Below are 17,209 nucleotides of genomic sequence, written 5' to 3'. Positions count from 1 at the left end.
CATGTCAAAGTGCAAGTAGATAAATAGGTACCGCTCCGGCGGGAAGGTAAACGGCGTTTCCGTGCGCTGCTGTGGTTCACCAGAAGCGGCTTAGTCATGCTGGCCACATGACCTGGAAGCTGTACGCCGGCTCCTTCGGCCAATAAAGCGAGATGAGCGCCACAACCCAAGAGTCAGTCACAACTGGACCTAATGGTCAGGGGTCCCTTTACCCTTTACCTTAGGAAGTCTTATGTTTGGGGGCCAAATGTGGCCCTCTAGATCTCTCTAACTGGCCCTTAGGATTCTCCCTTGGCCACACTCCACACCTTCATCGTTTTTGCTGGTTGGAATGTCGTTCAACTGTGATAATGTCTCTTGCCTGCTTGGGCTAGAGAGATGCAGGTGTAGAGACCTGACTGTGGGACTGGACTGTACAAAGAAAAGAGTTGCATATTTTGCTCCACCCAAAAGATGTGTGAGCCTTGAGCCGAAAAATTTTCCCCACCAGTGGCGAAGCGTGGGGGGTGCAGGGGGGGCCGGCCGCACCGGGCGCAACATCTGGGGGTTAGGGTTAGGGTGTGCAAATCCACGGGTTAGGGGGCGCAAATCCATGGATTAGGGGGCGCAAATTACTTGCCTTGCCCCGGGTACTGACAACCCACGCTACGCCACTGTTTCCCACCTCCGCATTAAGGGCTTTATAAGGTCAGCAGCTTCCTTGAACTGTGTCCAGACAGCCACTGAAAAAGATCCAAGGATGCATAGAATCTGATTTATTTACTTGGGGGAATATTGGAACAAACAAAACCATTCATTTACAAAATTAGAGAGAAAATTTCATAATCAACTTGCCTTTGTAAAAGACAACTACAGCACCAGTTTATTTTCTGTTTTTGATATGATAGTTTAGTAGCGAGACCTCAGTTGGTAATAGGGACTTCCAAGGCTTTTCACCAAATCCGCTATTTAACATTATATCCTCCTAAGAAGGCTTTTGGAATAAGGACTGAAGAAAATAATGTAAAATCAGCATTTGCTTGGTTGGAAGCCAGCATTTAATATATTCATTAATTATTTGGATGAGTGAGCGGTCAGTTACGCTTGCCAAATTTGCAGATGATAAAAGAATTGGCAGGAAATACATAGCATTCAAAGGATAAGCTAAAACATTTTAAAAACACGCCACCCAATAATTGACAAATCAGGCAGGCAGATGAAATTCAGCAAGGAGAAATCTCAACTGTTATACATGTGGACAATTATTCACTCTGTGCTCCAAGGATTACCGTAGATAAGGTGACCAATGGGTTTAAACCACAAGTAAGTACGTGCACAATAAACATTGTGTTTTGTTGGGAGGGGGTATTCAAAAGGGAAAGCTTTTCAATAATGAAAGATAAAGTTGCATAGAAAGATGATGAATTTTCCTCCTCTAAGGGCTTCCAATAAGTATTTTAGACAGATAACTGTTGGGAATTTTCTTAGGAATAGGGTAGCCTGCCTAGAGGGTAGCAATTTCAGTAAACCATCTATCTGGCCCACTCTAAGTTTCAGAGTCTTTCATGTTGTGTAGGTGGGTGTGAGAAGGAAAGAGTTGTGACTTCTCATTCTAGCTTCAGCAGGGGCACATTTGTGCTATCTTGTAAAGCCTAAGCAGTGGGATGTGTGAAGCGGAAAACTGTTCCAACCAGGATGAGTACAATGCACAGGTTTTGGACGAGAAAGAGAGCTGTTTTTCAAGCCCCATCCACAATAGTACAGATGAAGTGATGTATGCAAACCAAACCCTCTCCTGGCTGAACCTAGTATGTGCCAAGACTGTCTGAGAATTTGCAGAGCTGTGTCAGGTTCGCCCAGGGGAGCTGTTCAGCCTTGTCCTGCAGTACAAATATCTGAGCTGTTACGTCTTTCTGTCTAAAACAGCCTCGGTGCTCCTGAGGCGCCCAGTGGCGCTCTCTGCTGGCACAACCATTAGCCTACTTTTGCCTTCACTATGGCAACTCATCCTTCATAGTGTTCTGCCTCTGTCAGATTTATTTATATCTCACCTTTCCTGCAAGGAGCTTAAGGTGGTATACACAAGTCTCCAGCTCTCCATTTAATTCTTACAGCCACCATGTGAGCTAGGTTAGGTAGACTGAGAGGCTGGCTGGCCGGCCGCCCAACAAACATCATAAACATAAGAACCATCTGCTGGATTCTGCCACTGGCCCACCTAATCCAGCGTCTTTTTCCTCACATAGGCCAGCCAGATGCCTGAAAGCAGAACCTGAGTGCAATAGTACTCTCCCCATCTGCAAATACCTCCGACAGTATGACTGAGTTGGGAGTTGAACTCTGGTCTCCTCACTCCTAGGTAGGTCCAACACCAAAACCACACAACTGCAGTCATATTCATTCTTCCCCACCCATGAGTCTGCCAGCTTGTTCTCCTTCGTGGATCAAAAACAGGTAACCATATCCACACAGAGTAAAACCCACAAGGACAGCAAGACAATACCTCTTATTAGAAACCATCAATGCTGACTATTGCAAGTATTTTAGGGATGGGCTGAGTTTTGGCACATCTGCTTTGCATTCTGAAAATCCCTAGTCTAACCCCTGGCGTCTTCAGGTAGGGCTAGGAAGGACTCCTACCTGAACTCCTAGAGCAGCAAAGAAGCCACTCAAGTTGGGGGACCCAATGCAGCCCTCCAGGCTATTCTGTTTAGCCCCTGGCCCTCTTTCCAAGTGTTTTTCCCTGGCTTGAATGTGTCCTTCAACTGATAATTAGCAAGTTTCTTTATGTCTGTTGCTTATATTTTATGTATTCTGTAAGCCACCCAGGGTGGCTGGGAAAACCCAGTCATATGGACAGGGTATAAATACCGTATTTTTCGCTCTATAACACGCACCTGACCATAACACGCACATAGTTTTTAGAGGAGGAAAATCCGCAGGCATGCCACCGTAGGCATTCCCTCCATAACACGCACAGACATTTCCCCTTACTTTTTAGGAGGAAAAAAGTGAGTGTTATGGTGCAAAAAATACGGTAATAAAATGATTGCTCCTGCTTTACTGAGAGAACAATGGAGAGTTGGAAGCGTAGGTGAGACTAGATGGAGGGCACCCAACAATTTGGAAAGTACTCAGAGTAAGGAAGAGATGCAGGGTTAATAAATATAGCAGCCAGTAAGAGTCCCCCATACTGTGGATCTGATATTCAGATTTTTGTGCTCTACCATCACATTCAAGGGGAGAAAATCCACAGAGAGACCATGTTTGCACAGAGGATGGTAGCTCGTCATTTCTCCTGATGCACACTCCTCCATTTCACACGCTCCTGTCCAGATTATGCTACAGTCCTGCTCTAAGTGACATTTTTCCTAAACCCAAGGACCCAAAATTAAATCAGGGCTGGGTAACAAATGCATTATAGCATATCAAATGGTCGTATCGTCACGTATCTAATGCATCTTTTCTACCCTAATCTCAAAACAGGCACTTAAAACATGAATATTCCCGTGGTTTATGCTCTGGCAAGGGTGAAAGAGCTTCAACAGCGTGAAGATTAAGTTCTTCTTGGTGCCAGTTTCAATATTACAAAGTGGAGAGCACTAGTTAAACGGCAAACAGCACACCCACCTAGTTAAGAGTAGCAGGAAGTTTGACAGAAGTCAGAGGTATACTTATAAGGTATAAATTATACCTTGCTGTGCAAAAGAGCCCTGCCTGTGGTATTGTTTTGAGATTGCTTTTTGTGCTTAATACTCATATGGAAAGACATATTACAAAGCACTGTCTAGAGGCCCCTTTTCATATGAAGTCTAGCAGAAAACAGAATTGGATAACGGTGGCGGAATATCCTTCAGCACAGTTGGACGCCATGCCTTCCAATGTTGTATTCAAGCCTTGGGCACTCGCATGTTTGGAATCAGAGCGTTCCATGAAGTTACAGCATCCTCTACTGGCAAATGTATGGCAGTTCAGTATTAGAAACAAATGCTGTCCCATGAATTAAGCCTGGAAACTGCCGTCTGAAGTCTAAACTTACCAGTGCCTACAAAGGCAGCGATGTCTCTCATACAAGAACAACAATTTCCATATAATCCTTAAAGTGCAGCCAGCATCTTATGTGAGGGATAAGAAACATGGGGCTCTTCAAATGATGCTGGACTCCCAATACCATCACCCCAGCCAGAATTACTGGTAGTCAGGCTTGATGTGGAGGGGGGTAACAACATTTGGAGGACAATAGATGGAAAATTATGAACAGGCAGTCTGGAGCAACCCAACAATCTTCCCTATTCCAAAGCAGCATGCAAACATTTTCCACAAACACCTTTGCAACATCTCATGTTGCAAAATTGTTTGGCGATAAAACTGCCCATTATGGGCTTTAAGAGAAATTAAGATCTCAGAGTGATTGAGAACTAGCAGTGTCCATTGCACCCAACAGCCAGGTCTGTTTTAATTCCTCGACCTATTCACCTAAATGACATCCATTGAGAGGAAGGCTGCCAGGGTAACTGAGTGCGATGGCACAGGAAGTTTGTGGCCTTTGGAGGTGGCTTGGAATGAGAGAGGCAGAAATGTTTTGGCTAGCCGGCGGGAAGCTGCTGGAGATGCCTTGGACTCCAGTGCTGCACTGCTGTGGGGAACAAGCCCCACTTGAGATGACCATGCTGGGTCATTGGGACACCCTCCATCTAAGTTCAGGTGTAAATATGTGAATGAATCGTATTTGTTGAGACTAGTCTCACTCATGCAATCTGCATAACCAGCTTCACCATTGCAACCCTGGAATTCTTTAGGTGCTTTAGGACTAACTCTTCAGAAGCACAAAATTAGCAGTGTGAAGGAGTTGGGGGGGGGGAGCTTTGTTTAGGCCTTGATATCACTACAATATAGGAAGATAATGATCCTGATTATACTTGCTAATCAGTCCTTTTTCTTCTGCAGCAAGATTTTATCCATTCAACGTGTCATCAGAGTAAATCCATAATTTTGAATCTGGGTAATGATTCAGGAACCAAGTGCTGATCCAGGCGGACACTTTGTTGAAGCTACTTTGTTATGCCAGAGGTTTGTTCAGCTTCTTAGGAAGGCCACTGCATTCCTTGCAAAAGGTCTCAGCTAATACCTAGGAGATTCTGTTCCTAGCTATCTAAAGCCTACATAATTCCAGCTCACACCAGGCCTTTGATACTCCCTGCTTTTCATTCCAGCTACGAAAAACCTACAGCAAGCTAATGCTGCTTGCTTTGAATATCATCATCAGAACCTTAATTACTTCATGCAACAGCTGTATCAAATCTCAGCTTGCCTTCAGAAAAGGTCCCAGCCAAGGACATAAGTTTCAAAAGTGCATGATCTCAGGCTCTTATGTACTCACTGACAGCATGGACACACTAGAACTGCATGCTTGCTTTCCTGTTTTCTTGGACAAGCCATTTATAACACCATGTCTACATCTCTTAACGTCAAGGTGTCCATGGCATGTTACCTCTACAGGGACTGGGGGTGTGTGTTCTTACTTTGCACATAAAACCAAAGGGTGGGCATAGTAATTATACCCCAATGCAAACCCATTTGGTAAAAGTATATCCTTCCAAAGGCAGGAAAGAACTCTTCTCTTTGCATCTGAGGAGCAAGTCCAGGATCACATTCTCCACTTTTGATTCTCTTTGTCATTTGCTCGTTCCGAATGACCTTCAGCAGCACCAGACATCACCACCAAGCTTATTTTAATCTCCACTTTTATTGAAGCATGAACATAAAGATGCCCTACTCAAAAAATTACATTCAAGCTACTTCTATGAACTACTACTCATGGGAGAGGCTTTCGTAGCCCAGCTCTCCCCAGAGAGTTACTTCTAGAGATCTCAACGGGAAAGATTCAGTATGAATAATCCCTTCACATTAGGCCAGATTTGTTCAGCAAGACACCTCTACTGCTGCTTGGCGAAGAAGGCCTTGCTGTCCTTCACTGTGGGCTTGATGGTGTCACCGCCAGGTTGCCAGCCAGCTGGGCACACTGTAGCAAAATGTACAGAAGTGTGGAGTTAGAATATGTCAAACGGCACTCAAAGCACATAGGTCCACATGGAGCAAGCTTAGGGCAACAAGGTACCCCCAGAAGCAGAAGGAAGCTTTGGAGACATCACATATTAAAAAGTCAGAACTTACTCCATCAACAATCTAGATTGGAGCGGTGCCTTTTTTTCTGGGGATACTCAAGGGTATGCAGTACCATTTTCTTCCAAATGTTAAAAGTATGGCACTTACTGTAAGTGAACACACACGCCTTTTTTCTTTAAAAAATAACAAGCACTGGAGAGGGGCAAAATGCCACAGCCTTTCTCATCCCAGTATGCTCCTTTTGGGGTTTCATGGTCCATAACAGGAGACTAGTGTATTTGCATATGTTCAGGAGGACAGCTGGCTAATAGCCACAATGGCTAGGCTGGAGGCAGTATATCTCCGCATACCACTTTCTGGGACTCACAAGTGAAGAGTGTACTTGCAGGCTTCCCATGGGCATTTGGTTGGCCACTGTGGGAACAGGATGTCGGACTAGATAGGCAAATGGACGGAACCAGCAGGGCTCTTGCGCTATTAAGAGTTGCATAAGGTTGTCTTGGGTCTACTTTGTACCACACCACACTTCTGTGATACTGAAGATGGGCAAGACAGGATATGGCATGAACTGCGCTATGGAAGGCTCTATGAAATGTTGCTAGCAGTACATCATGGCAACTTCATATATGGTACCATTTGCTACAAAGGTGGTTGGGCAGCTGTTATGCACTGTCCACAGGCAGAGATAGGCCCTTATGTGCCCCATGAAGAGGTAACAGCCACAATTTCTAAAGCAATACTGACCTCACCCTTCTGTGTTAGCTCTGTTATCCCAATCCCCACCCCTTACCTTCACCATGCTGGTCTGTGAACTGGAAAGCCTGTACCAGGCGAAGTGTCTCATCCACAGAACGCCCCACAGGTAAGTCATTCACTGTGATCTGACGCAGGATGCCTTTGTCATCAATTATGAACAGGCCTCTGGATAGTTGTGGGGAGGGGGGAGAAAGAAGGGCAATTAAGAGCATTTATTATTATTATTTAAAAAAGAGGATTCAAGCTTGTATACATTCAAGTCTAAGATGCATTTATTTTTTTAAATCATTTTTATTAGAGTTTCCAATAATATAGAAATATAACAGAAAAGAAAAGATAGAATATATTTAAAGCCTTACTTTCGTTACCTTCTTTCTAGGACTCCCTCCTCCCCTTCCCGACTATATTCCCCTTTCATTAATTTGGTTCCACAAGCTCTCACTCCCAGTTTAAAACTTAATATGTTTAACCCATTAACCAATTTAAATTATACAATCTTATCATCATCCCTCATCGTTAACAGAAAAAGAAAAAAGATTTTTCCCCAAGATCTACCCCAATTTCCTTCCACGAATTCCCTTTTTTTAAACATGTCAAATCAAAATACCATGATATACAAAAGTTATATAAAGAAATAGAAGATAAAAAATATAAGAAAGTTCAAAAAGATGGTTACATAGCCTTTGGATTCCAAAACTCCCCCCTCCCTTCCCCGGTTTGAATTCCCCATGTCCATCAGTCTATATGTTGTCAGCCTGGAGGTCTCAAGTCCATGGCCAGATTTTTTCCCATTCCACCTTGCCGGTTTTCTTTTAATTTATTTATTTTAATGATGTTTAACTTCAAAAATCCAGTCTAATAGAGGCCTTTAATTTCCTTGGTCTTTGCTGCTCCTCCCATTGTTCTTTCCGTGTCGTAGTTAGTCCTTTGTTCTTTTTATTCCTTACTTTCTCAGGTTTCTTGTCTTGTTCAGCTGCTAAAACGTTCTTATTCAGAGATCTGGTATCTCTAGAGAGGTTTGTTGTTCAGGAACAAAAACTTACGTCCAGTCCCTTCCTTTCTTCAATAGAAAATTCTATTATCTCCTTTTAATGTAAACACCTCTGTAGACAAAATACTATTTCAGTTTTGCAGCTTTCCCAGAAGATAAGTCCTGTGCGAATCCCAGAGTGATTTTCCACGTACGGCCACTTGTAATGTCCCGAAACCCCTCTAGGGGGATTGTAGTAACTTTGTATCCTCTAATCCAAAAGTCAAATTGTTGTTCCTTATTTTCCGACAGTTTATATCCATATTGTGTCAAATTGTAACAGAATTAGCCAGCAAAATCCTTGTAACAAAGTCCTCTTTAGATTCTCCAGCTTTGACAGCTACTTTGACAGCTGTCAAAGTCTCCGTCTCTCTTCGCCAGGCTCTACGAATCGCCCCGGTTCCCAGGGGGGGTTGCATTTTCCCTCTCACCCTCCACTCTTCTCCTCCAGCACAGTTCTTGTAATTTCCCATCGTGGAATTAATGATTTTTGTCAGCAATAAACTTCTCTTTCGATCTTGGTTACCCAGTCCTTGTTTTAGAATGTTTACAATCGGGGGGGGGGGACTGACTTCCTTTTTAGATCACCCCCGCTCGTGCCGAATCCGAAAAAAATCTTTTTTTCCTCCTTTTGTACCCGGTTTCCCAATTACTCACGGGTTGTTGTTGATAGTCCGAATTTCCAATGGAAGAAGTCAGCGCTCTCCGTCGAATGGCATGCGGCTGCGCTCGGCAGGGGAAGCAGTGGACTCAAAGCACCACGCCACTCCCCGGCACCCGATCCGAAGCCTTTAAAAAGGCTCCTTCACGAGTCGGGAGGGCGCTAGCGGTGCCAGCCGAGTCCCCATGTCCACGGGCTCCGTGCCCGTGGTTTTTAAGGGTCCCCGCGTCGCCGGCGCGGTAGGACCCAGCCCCTGCCGAGCAGACTCCCTCCGGAGCTCGGAGGGAGTCCGCCATTCGGCGATGGCGCCAACCCGGAAGTCCCCCAAGTCTAAGATGCATTTAAAGCACATGCCTTCCCCCCAAAGAATCCTGGGAACTATAGTATAATGGTACAAGGAACTGTAGTTCGGTGAGGGGCAAGCTACAATTGCCTGGGTTCTTTGGAGAAGGCGCTTTAAAAGGTATGGTGTGTATGCAGCCTTAGTAGAGAGACAAGACAAGAGCAGACAAGGGGAATTCTACCCAGTATTGGAACCTTCTGGAATCTACGTGGCGCTTTTACTGCCTTTATCGGTAGTACCAGGGTCAAAGTTAAGAGTGGGGGAATTCTGAATCTATGCCTATGCAGAAACCTTACTGACAGATCAACTAAAAGAGGTTGGGGCAAAAGCAGAGACAGACTCAATTAAGTTCCACCTACAGCTACTTATTCTCTGAAGTCCAAATCCATACATCCAAAGACCAAGGTTCTAGGACCTAGCTAGTGTTAATAGCTTTTAATATCCCAGCCAGGTTATTACCGTTTGGATTACGTACATGGACTTGATGGGTGGGACCAAGCTGATGAATAGAGGATTGAACAGTCCAGCAGCATCAAGGATAACTAACCTCTTCAACAGATCACAGGACTTAAGAGCAGGCAGGACTAATCTATTGTTCTCCAGATGCTGCCAAATTTTGCAGTTTCCATCATTCCTGACCATTGGCCATGCTGGCTGCAGCTGGCAGCTCTGGTTCAAGAACACCTGGAGACTCCCAAGTTAGCTACCCCTGTGTCGCAGAACTGGAGAGAGGAGGTAAGTGGTACTTGAGTCAGCCATGTTGAGGCTTTGCTAGTGAACGCAAGAGGACTGGCATTTGCCAAGATGCCACCAGCCACAGCCCTTTGAACTGTCATCTAGAATTAAGGTTAGACCTCAAGATCTCCATACCTGTATGCAATGCCATCCTCCTCCTTGAGCACTCCATAGTCCTTGCAAATATTGTGGTTGATGTCTGCCACAAGTGGAATATTTGCAGATCCCAAGCCCCCTTCCTTTCTTGCTGTATTGATCCTGCAGGGAAATGGCCGTTAACATCTGCAATGTTCATTTAGAGCAGAGGTAGAGAACCTGTGAACCGATGCCCACCTCAACCCTAATCATTGGCTATGTTGGGCAAGGGCTGATGGGAGTTGGAAGTCCAACAACTGGAGGGCCTCATATCTCCCACCCTTCCATCTTGAACATCTGCAAACTACTACTCTAGCCATTTACTATTTAGAAATGGTTGAACCAAATATTTCACATGGAATAGATTGTCCCTAACTTTTTGTTCCAAACTTGACATGGGGCTCCCAGACCAAAGCTAGGTCTAAAAACTGGACAAGCATCTTCTTCCTCATCAGAAACCTAATTCTGAAGACCAATTAGATACAAGTCGGATTCTCTGACCCACAGAAGAGTGAAATGTTCTTTACACCCATTTAGGAGCTCAAATCAACTCTGAACACAACTGCAGTTAGTCTACTGAGGTGGCTGATAAAACTAACAGCAGCTAGGTTTGGCTAGATAAGGCTGGTGGGGAACCTCCACACCCTTCTGTCAGTTAACTTCTGCTTGGCTCCCTCCCAGTGTCAGATCCCTAGAACATTCTTAATGATGCGTCAATTCTAACCCTCTTCCTAAGCAACACACAAAATAGGGATGTGCTGTTATTCCTGTCACTCAGTTTCCTACAGCTAAGCCGGCCTTAAGAAACAACAACACAACCATAAGTCTTCACAGTACTTGCTTTCTAGCATGGACAGAGACCTTGTGCTAGATCTTGAACACCAGGAGACTCACCAGGCCAAATGGGTGAACTGAGAGTCAACAGAGGCAGCAATAACCTCACAGTTGATCTTGCGGAACTCCTCAACTCGATCACTGAAAGCTATGATCTCTGTGGGACAGACGAAGGTAAAATCCAGGGGGTAGAAGAAGAGAACCACATATTTACCTGTGTAGAGAGAGGAGGAAAGCCCATCAGCAGCAGAATACTTTGAGCCAGAAACCTTGCCTGGCAACTATCTGAAGTTTAGGGAAGGAGACAACACCTGAAGGCACCAGCACAATGTACTCAAAACAAATGTCATGCCTTGACCACGATAACATTCATCCTTCCTTTGGGATATGGCAAACCCAAGGTCCATTATGTGCACCTGCTAACAAAATATAGTATTTGCACTACAACCATGATCCCCACAGCAATCTGATTCAGTGCCTGGGGACTGATTACCTCTTGATAAACAGACGGATAATGCAAGATCCTCTTTCTTGGCGCTTACGTGCTCCAATGCTGCATAGCAGGAAAATAGTTCTTAAGTGATCCATACCCAGCCTCTCTTATCAAGGTGGGTCTGGGAAACTCTTTAATTAGGGTATTTATGTCCTGCATATTCATGAGCTCAAGGCACCTTACGACATTAAGACTGACTGAATATGTTGTTTAAACAACTGAAAGTGGTACTCTCCCTTACCTTTGTAGTCCGACAACTTTATTTCCTTAATGGCTCCATCCACCACTGCTGTGGCCTTGAAGTCTGGAACTGGCTTACCAATATGAGCTTTACCGGAAGCCATTTCTTTCTGAAATATCAAACAGTGTAAAGGCTTAGGTAGACAACCAAGTTGAGCCTCTTTGAACCAAGAGGTCTGCTACTGGGTACATATCCCAGGAGAGGCATTTTCTTACCTTCTGAAGGACTGTAAACAAGGCAGCTCTGTTTTGGCTTACAACTCTTCCCCAACGTCAAGCGCAACTTTTGTAGTGCCCAAACAATTAAGGTGCACTTCAGAGGAAACAATAAGCCTCTTCCAATTCTGCATAGTGCTGTACAGAGCCCCAGTCACATGAGTTGTAAAGGATTACAACTGTGGAGAGTGACTCAACGCAATCCCTGAGGAATGCAAGATCAGGGAGTCTTGCACCCTCATTCCTTTGAGGAAGACTGCAGAGGGTTTGAGTCAGTGGCCTCTTGGTTCAGCAGGATATTTTATTAGCCTCATTCCATTTTAGCTAGGCGTGAGCAAGTGCTCCCAGACAACTTTCTGGCTAATTGAAATTTTACCACCTTCAATGCATTTCAGTTACCATGTGCACTATTGCCTTGGAGCTTGACAAGCAGTTTCACTAATCCATTACATAAAAACATGAGGTGGTAGTATGCTGTGTACAGTACTTTTGAACACTGCTTATTGCTTGGCTCTAGCAGTTGTAGAAATATATATCTTTTTAGGTGATTTGGAGGTCTGATGTGCCTCCTCCTATCCAACCAGGGGCGGCGCATCCCATTGTGTTGCTTGAGGCTAAGTGGGAAGTGCTTCCCCACCCTGCCACTGCCGCCAAAGCATCCCTAGGCTGCATGGTGGCAGCATGAAGCAGCAGCAGGTTCTGGCAAAAATCCTGCTGGAAATCAGCTCTGATTCTCTGCCAGTGGGGCACCCACCAAGGCACCCCTCAGGTGCTTCCACCACCCAAGATGGCTGCTTCACCTTGCCTCCTGTGTGGGGCCAGCCCTGTCTCCACCCCCATCCCCTAAGAGGATCTCTTTATAAAGAATTTGCCCCATTACACCCCTTCATGTTAAACCTTGCCAATTTGGGTTTGGCTCCTTTTTGCATAAGCGAAGCCTCAATATTTCATAACTACTTCAAAGCTCTGGCTGCTTTTTGGCATTAAAAAAAACAACAACCCTGGGATTTAGATGTAGCATGTATAGAATTCAAACCTGAGTTCCTTTCAAGAAGCTGCATGTATGAACACGAAGTTTAATACTAGGTTATGAAAGGCCAAATCTGGAAGCAAACGCAACAGATACTTGACAACATAACCAGGAGATTAAGTCTCTGCCATTCATAACTACAATGGTGACAGATAAGGATAGGCACTAATCTATTAATTAAGTACAGTAGTACTTAATTAAGTAGTTTTCTCTGGCTCAGGTAGAAGCAAGCTGCCACCGCTGTGGAAAACTATCTAAAACCAACTCTAGCAGAGAAAGAAAGGGCAAAGGCTTCAGGAGCAGATAAATAGCTCATTCTTCCTAGCACTGTAAATTGGGTCAGCTCAATATATTCTTGGTGCCGTCTCTGCAACCAATAGAAGCTGAAGCTGAACATACTTATATCCCACTTGCCAGCCAAGACTGGCTCCCAAAGTAGTTTACAATTCAAATTCATCAGAAGACAAGTGCCCTTTTATTATGCTGAATGCATGGCAGAGAGGAGATGGTATGTTTGCATTTTACTATTCCAGCTTCATATTGTTCCTGCTAGAGCCTGCTTGGCTACTTACTCCTTCTGCACAATTTAATAAAGCCAACTGCTGAATCTTCAAAAAGGCCACAATTGGTATTCTGACTTCAGAAAGATAAACGTCACCCAACACAACCAATACTCAGGGGATGATGGGAAGCACTGGAGTCACAAGTTCCCTAGCCCTGGGTTTATCATGGTGTCTGAACAGAGCTATTAAAGTAATGTTCATCCACTGAAAGGCTCTTCAGATATTGAGGCATCTGCCAGGGCCTCGTCAAGCACAGAAAAGCTGGCGCCATCTGTTGCTGGAGATATGGGGTGGAGGAGAGATGCATCTGCTACGCTAGCCCATGACTCTCACCCACCATGTTCCACTTGGTAGCCGATGGGCCCTATGGCAGCTCTAGCTGACAAATACTTCCCTTCCAGAAGTGTGTCCCAAACACAAACTGGGCGACATGATACCTTCCTGATAAGGAGCTGGTAGCTGTTGGGTGGGACACTTAGCAGTACGCTCCATGTTCAGGAAGATAGCCCTATTACAATATGCTTTGGCAAACATGAGCAGTTAACGACAGTGAATTAACTATGTGATGATGGTCTGCTGCCCCTGACATCACAAACACTGATTGCTAGTTTCTGGAGTGAAGCCAGCAGAATACAGTGCATTTTGAACTAGTGCATACATTTGCCATTGTTCTGGTGGTATGTGACAGAGGAGAATGGAACGGTCACTCATGGGTTACTGCAGTGAAGGCTTTGAGATGCACACTGCTTATAATGAACCAGAAGAGAGAGAAAAAGCCTGCTTGGGGAAGCCAAAATCAATGACTAGATACTTTCCTCCATCAACCCCAATACTGACAGCACCAACTTTAGTGATCCACCAAACCCTGAATTATTATTATTATTATTATTATTATTATTATTATTTTATTATTTATATGCCACCCATCTGACTGGGTTGTCCCTGTCACTCTGGGTGGCTCCCAACAAAATATTTAAAAACACAGTAAGGCATTAAACATTAAAAACTTCCCTATACAGGGCCCCCTTGAGATATCTTTTAAAAGTCAGATATTTATTTCCTTGACATCTGATGGAAGGGCATTCCACAGGGTGGGAGCCACTACTGAGAAGGCCCTCTGCCTTCTCGGGCAAGTCTGTTTTGTTTTGAATGGTTTTTATTAACTTTTCCAGTTATATGTCTCAAAATAAGCATTTTACACAGTACCATATATCCAATGACTTCCCTCCCCCTCCTTCCATGGTTCATTTTACTTGTCTATCATTCCTGCCTATTTTACTGTAACCATTTCAGTCATTCTCCAATTTACATCATTCAAATATTAAGCAAACTGCTGAATTTATCTTAATGCTGCAGGTGTATTCAGCTGTACAGTTATTTTCCAAATACAGTGGTACCTCGGTTTACGAACTTAATCCGTTCTGTAGGTCTGTTCTTAAACCAAGGCACACGGGAGGAAGGGAAAAGGAGAATGTTAGCCGCTTTGAGACTCCTTAGGGTAGTGATAAAGCGGGATATCAAATCCAAACTCTTCTTCTTCTTCTTCTTCTTCTTTTTTCCCTAATGAGGCCTCCCACCGCCAGTGCCCTTCCACCGTTTGGCTTCCGGTCTCCCGCCGCCGGTGCCCTTCCACCGTTTGGCTTCCATTCTTAGACCAAGGTAAAGTTTGCAAACCGGGACGCTACTTCCGGTTTTGCAGAGTTCGTAAACTGAATAGTTCGTAAACAGGGCTGTTCTTAAACCGAGGTACCACTGTACTCATCAAATATTTTCTACTCCTCTTTAAATAGATGCTCTCTTATTCTATATGTTAAACCTCTAGTTCTGCAAATTCTATCATCTTAAATTGCCAGTCCTCCTTACTTGGGACCTCCCTCACTTTCCATCTTTGAGCTAACAAAACTCAAGCAGCCATTGTTGCATACATAAATCATTTTTTCTGACACCTGGGAACTTCAGTCTGAACTATTCCTGACAGAAAGGCCTCTGGTCTTTTTGGGAATGTTGTTTTAAACAATCTTTTCAACTTAATATAAATCATTTCCCAATATTCTTTAACTTTTTTACATGTCCACCACATATGAAAAAAAGTTACACTACCTAGGCAAGTTTGAGCCCTAGAAATGTGACCTCTGCTACAGTCTTGTCTTACTCCAGCTCCAGAGGTCCAGCATGTGGTGGCGGCGGCAGCAAGACTAAACAAGAGTTTTTGCAGAAGCTAAAAGGCTTTATCAGAGTTTCCTGGGCCAAGCATGAGATGTTACAGTATGGGTACCCAGCCTTGAATTTGGTGATTAGTGTCTTTGGCTTAGAATGAGTGGCGTTGTGTACAAGGACAATGCTAAGCCATTGTTTGCTTAATAAGGATCTGTTGCTACTGGTGCAGGCAGTTGGGATAGTTTTCTACACCAGGCTGACTTCCAAAGTACCGTAACTTGGGGTGATGGAATGTCCAAAAGACACGTGACAGGAGAAGGTTACAGTTCAAGCAAAAACTGAAGAAAACGGCTAAAAGTTATGTGGGAATTATATTACCATATATTTTATTCTTTAATTCTTTAAAAAAAAACCTGACAGTTGGGGGAGGTATTTTTCCACCCCAAGCTGAATACAGGTGTCTGTTTGATGATAAAATGTCCCAGCATAAAGCCATATGCCGCATGTCAAAAGTGCACTTTTTAGGAGGGACTTTATTAACCTGGACAATTTTTGGTTTACAGAATGAAAGCTTAAAATGGTAACCGACTGAAAAAGGCACAGGTAAGATCATCCCAGAAGCACTACGTTGTAGGTTTACTTCTGTGCAAGTTCTGCAAACAATACATCTTCCCCCTGCTACTTGAAACAAAAGCGCACAGATCTTACTCCATGTCTAGTTCCCCCCTCTAGTAAGAATTAGAGCTTAAACTTATTGCACTGTCGTCACCTCTTCTATCCATACTAAAGGCCTGTTTAAAAAGCAGTTTCCATGACCCAATTTTTAAGGCAAGAGCACTTAGTCACTGGCTCCATTTCACGAATTTTCACTCGAGTAGACCCCGAGCAAGGCTAGGAGCGCTATGCAAGCTGAGAAGAGACTGGAAAGCCTCACCGCTTTCCAGGGTTGGGGGCGGGGGAAGCAGGAGGAGGAGAGTTAGAGGAAGCCAAGATCGACCCCTGGAGTTGAATTCCAGTGACAATGCAAGGCAGCCCGCACTGCTTCCAGCCCCCTCCCTGTACCGCTCAGAGCACAAAGGAGATCCCTATGACTCGCTTGCCGAGGACACAATGGGCAGCATTCACACCGCCTCCTCTCCGCTTTGGGGGGAAAAGGACCAGAGGAGAACCGGGGAGCAGCGCAGCTTCCATCCCCCTTTATTCCAATGCAGGTGCCCCCTCCCCAAAATCACGCCTTTGGAAGACACGAGGAGATGCACGGATTGCAAGCCTCGAAACCTTCCAGAAGCCCTTCGCCTCCACATATAGACCCCATAAAATGACGACCCTTCGAACCTGCTAGGCTGGAGGGGAGAGAAAGCGCTGCAGGCCCCCACCCCAAAGCAGGCCTCGCCAGGCTCAAATTGCAAACCTCGAGCAACGCGCCCGCATTTGCCTTCATGCCCAAGCGCCGCAAAAGCTCCGGAAATGCCCTCGAGGCGCCCACCCCTCGCTCCCTCCGTACCTCCTGGTCCGCGCGCTGCCGTCCCAAAGCTAAGCCGAGCGGTTCTCGAAGCGAGGAGGAGGCGTGACACCAGCAGAACAAGCCGCAGCGGCTGCCGGGTTTTATGTGCAGCGTGCTGGGAGAGGGCGGGGCAAAGGTGCAGGAGGGGGCGGTGTAATCAGGATTCGACTCACAATGGGAACATGTGCGCGCGGCTCAGAAAAAGGGAATTGAATTGGGAACCAGAGACATTCCGCTCCAAAATGTGATTCTGATTGTAATGCGGCGAACAACTCCACCAAAGGACGCTTGCTGGCTTTCTTTCTTTCTTCTCCTGTGTTTTTTTAAAACAACTGCACGGCAGGCAAACGTTCAACAGGTCAATCTTTTTATCACCCCTTGCTGGATGTTTGTCCGTCACGTCCCGA

At 44.9% G+C, this 17,209-nt stretch overlaps 1 protein-coding gene and 2 long non-coding RNA genes across 3 annotated transcripts in view; 2 read left to right on the top strand and 1 right to left on the bottom strand.

The window, feature by feature from the left end:
* LOC308579476 overlaps window positions 1–5,558 on the top strand; it is a 52,986-nt gene extending 47,428 nt beyond the window's left edge. Inside the window, exon 3 of the long non-coding RNA XR_014004494.1 lies at window positions 4,931–5,558. This is a non-coding gene — a long non-coding RNA (uncharacterized lncRNA). The remainder of the gene's footprint in view (window positions 1–4,930) is intronic.
* LOC308579483 lies at window positions 237–2,849 on the top strand. Its single transcript, XR_014004496.1, has 2 exons — window positions 237–499; window positions 677–2,849. It is a non-coding gene; the product is annotated as an uncharacterized lncRNA (long non-coding RNA).
* A 148-nt stretch (window positions 5,559–5,706) lies between the features above and the next one.
* Window positions 5,707–16,947, bottom strand: PRDX2 (peroxiredoxin 2). The gene is made up of 6 exons (XM_081180565.1): window positions 16,803–16,947; window positions 11,334–11,442; window positions 10,660–10,813; window positions 9,766–9,888; window positions 6,896–7,026; window positions 5,707–6,001 (listed from the first exon to the last, which is right to left on the bottom strand). The coding sequence occupies exons 2-6, from the start codon at window positions 11,434–11,436 to the stop codon at window positions 5,916–5,918; spliced, it is 597 nt and encodes a 198-aa protein (XP_081036691.1). The 5' UTR covers window positions 11,437–11,442; window positions 16,803–16,947; the 3' UTR covers window positions 5,707–5,915.
* Between the last annotated feature and the right edge of the window lie 262 nt (window positions 16,948–17,209).

Source organism: Podarcis bocagei (genome assembly GCF_964188305.1).
Source record: "Podarcis bocagei genome assembly, chromosome: 2".
Taxonomy (NCBI): domain Eukaryota; kingdom Metazoa; phylum Chordata; class Lepidosauria; order Squamata; family Lacertidae; genus Podarcis; species Podarcis bocagei.
Note: the sequence above shows the minus strand (reverse complement) of the source record. Positions and strands in the feature narration are given on the sequence as shown.

What these genes read in the sequence shown, in the direction of transcription:
- PRDX2 (XM_081180565.1), bottom strand. Translation starts at nt 11,436, where the DNA reads ATGGCTTCCGGTAAAGCTCATATTGGTAAGCCAGTTCCAGACTTCAAG. An exon ending in AAAGTTGTCGGACTACAAAG is followed by an intron (nt 10,814 to 11,333) that starts GTAAGGGAGAGT and finishes CTCTCTACACAG; the next exon opens with GTAAATATGTGGTTCTCTTC. An exon ending in CACAGACCAGCATGGTGAAG is followed by an intron (nt 6,002 to 6,895) that starts GTAAGGGGTGGG and finishes ATTTTGCTACAG; the next exon opens with TGTGCCCAGCTGGCTGGCAA.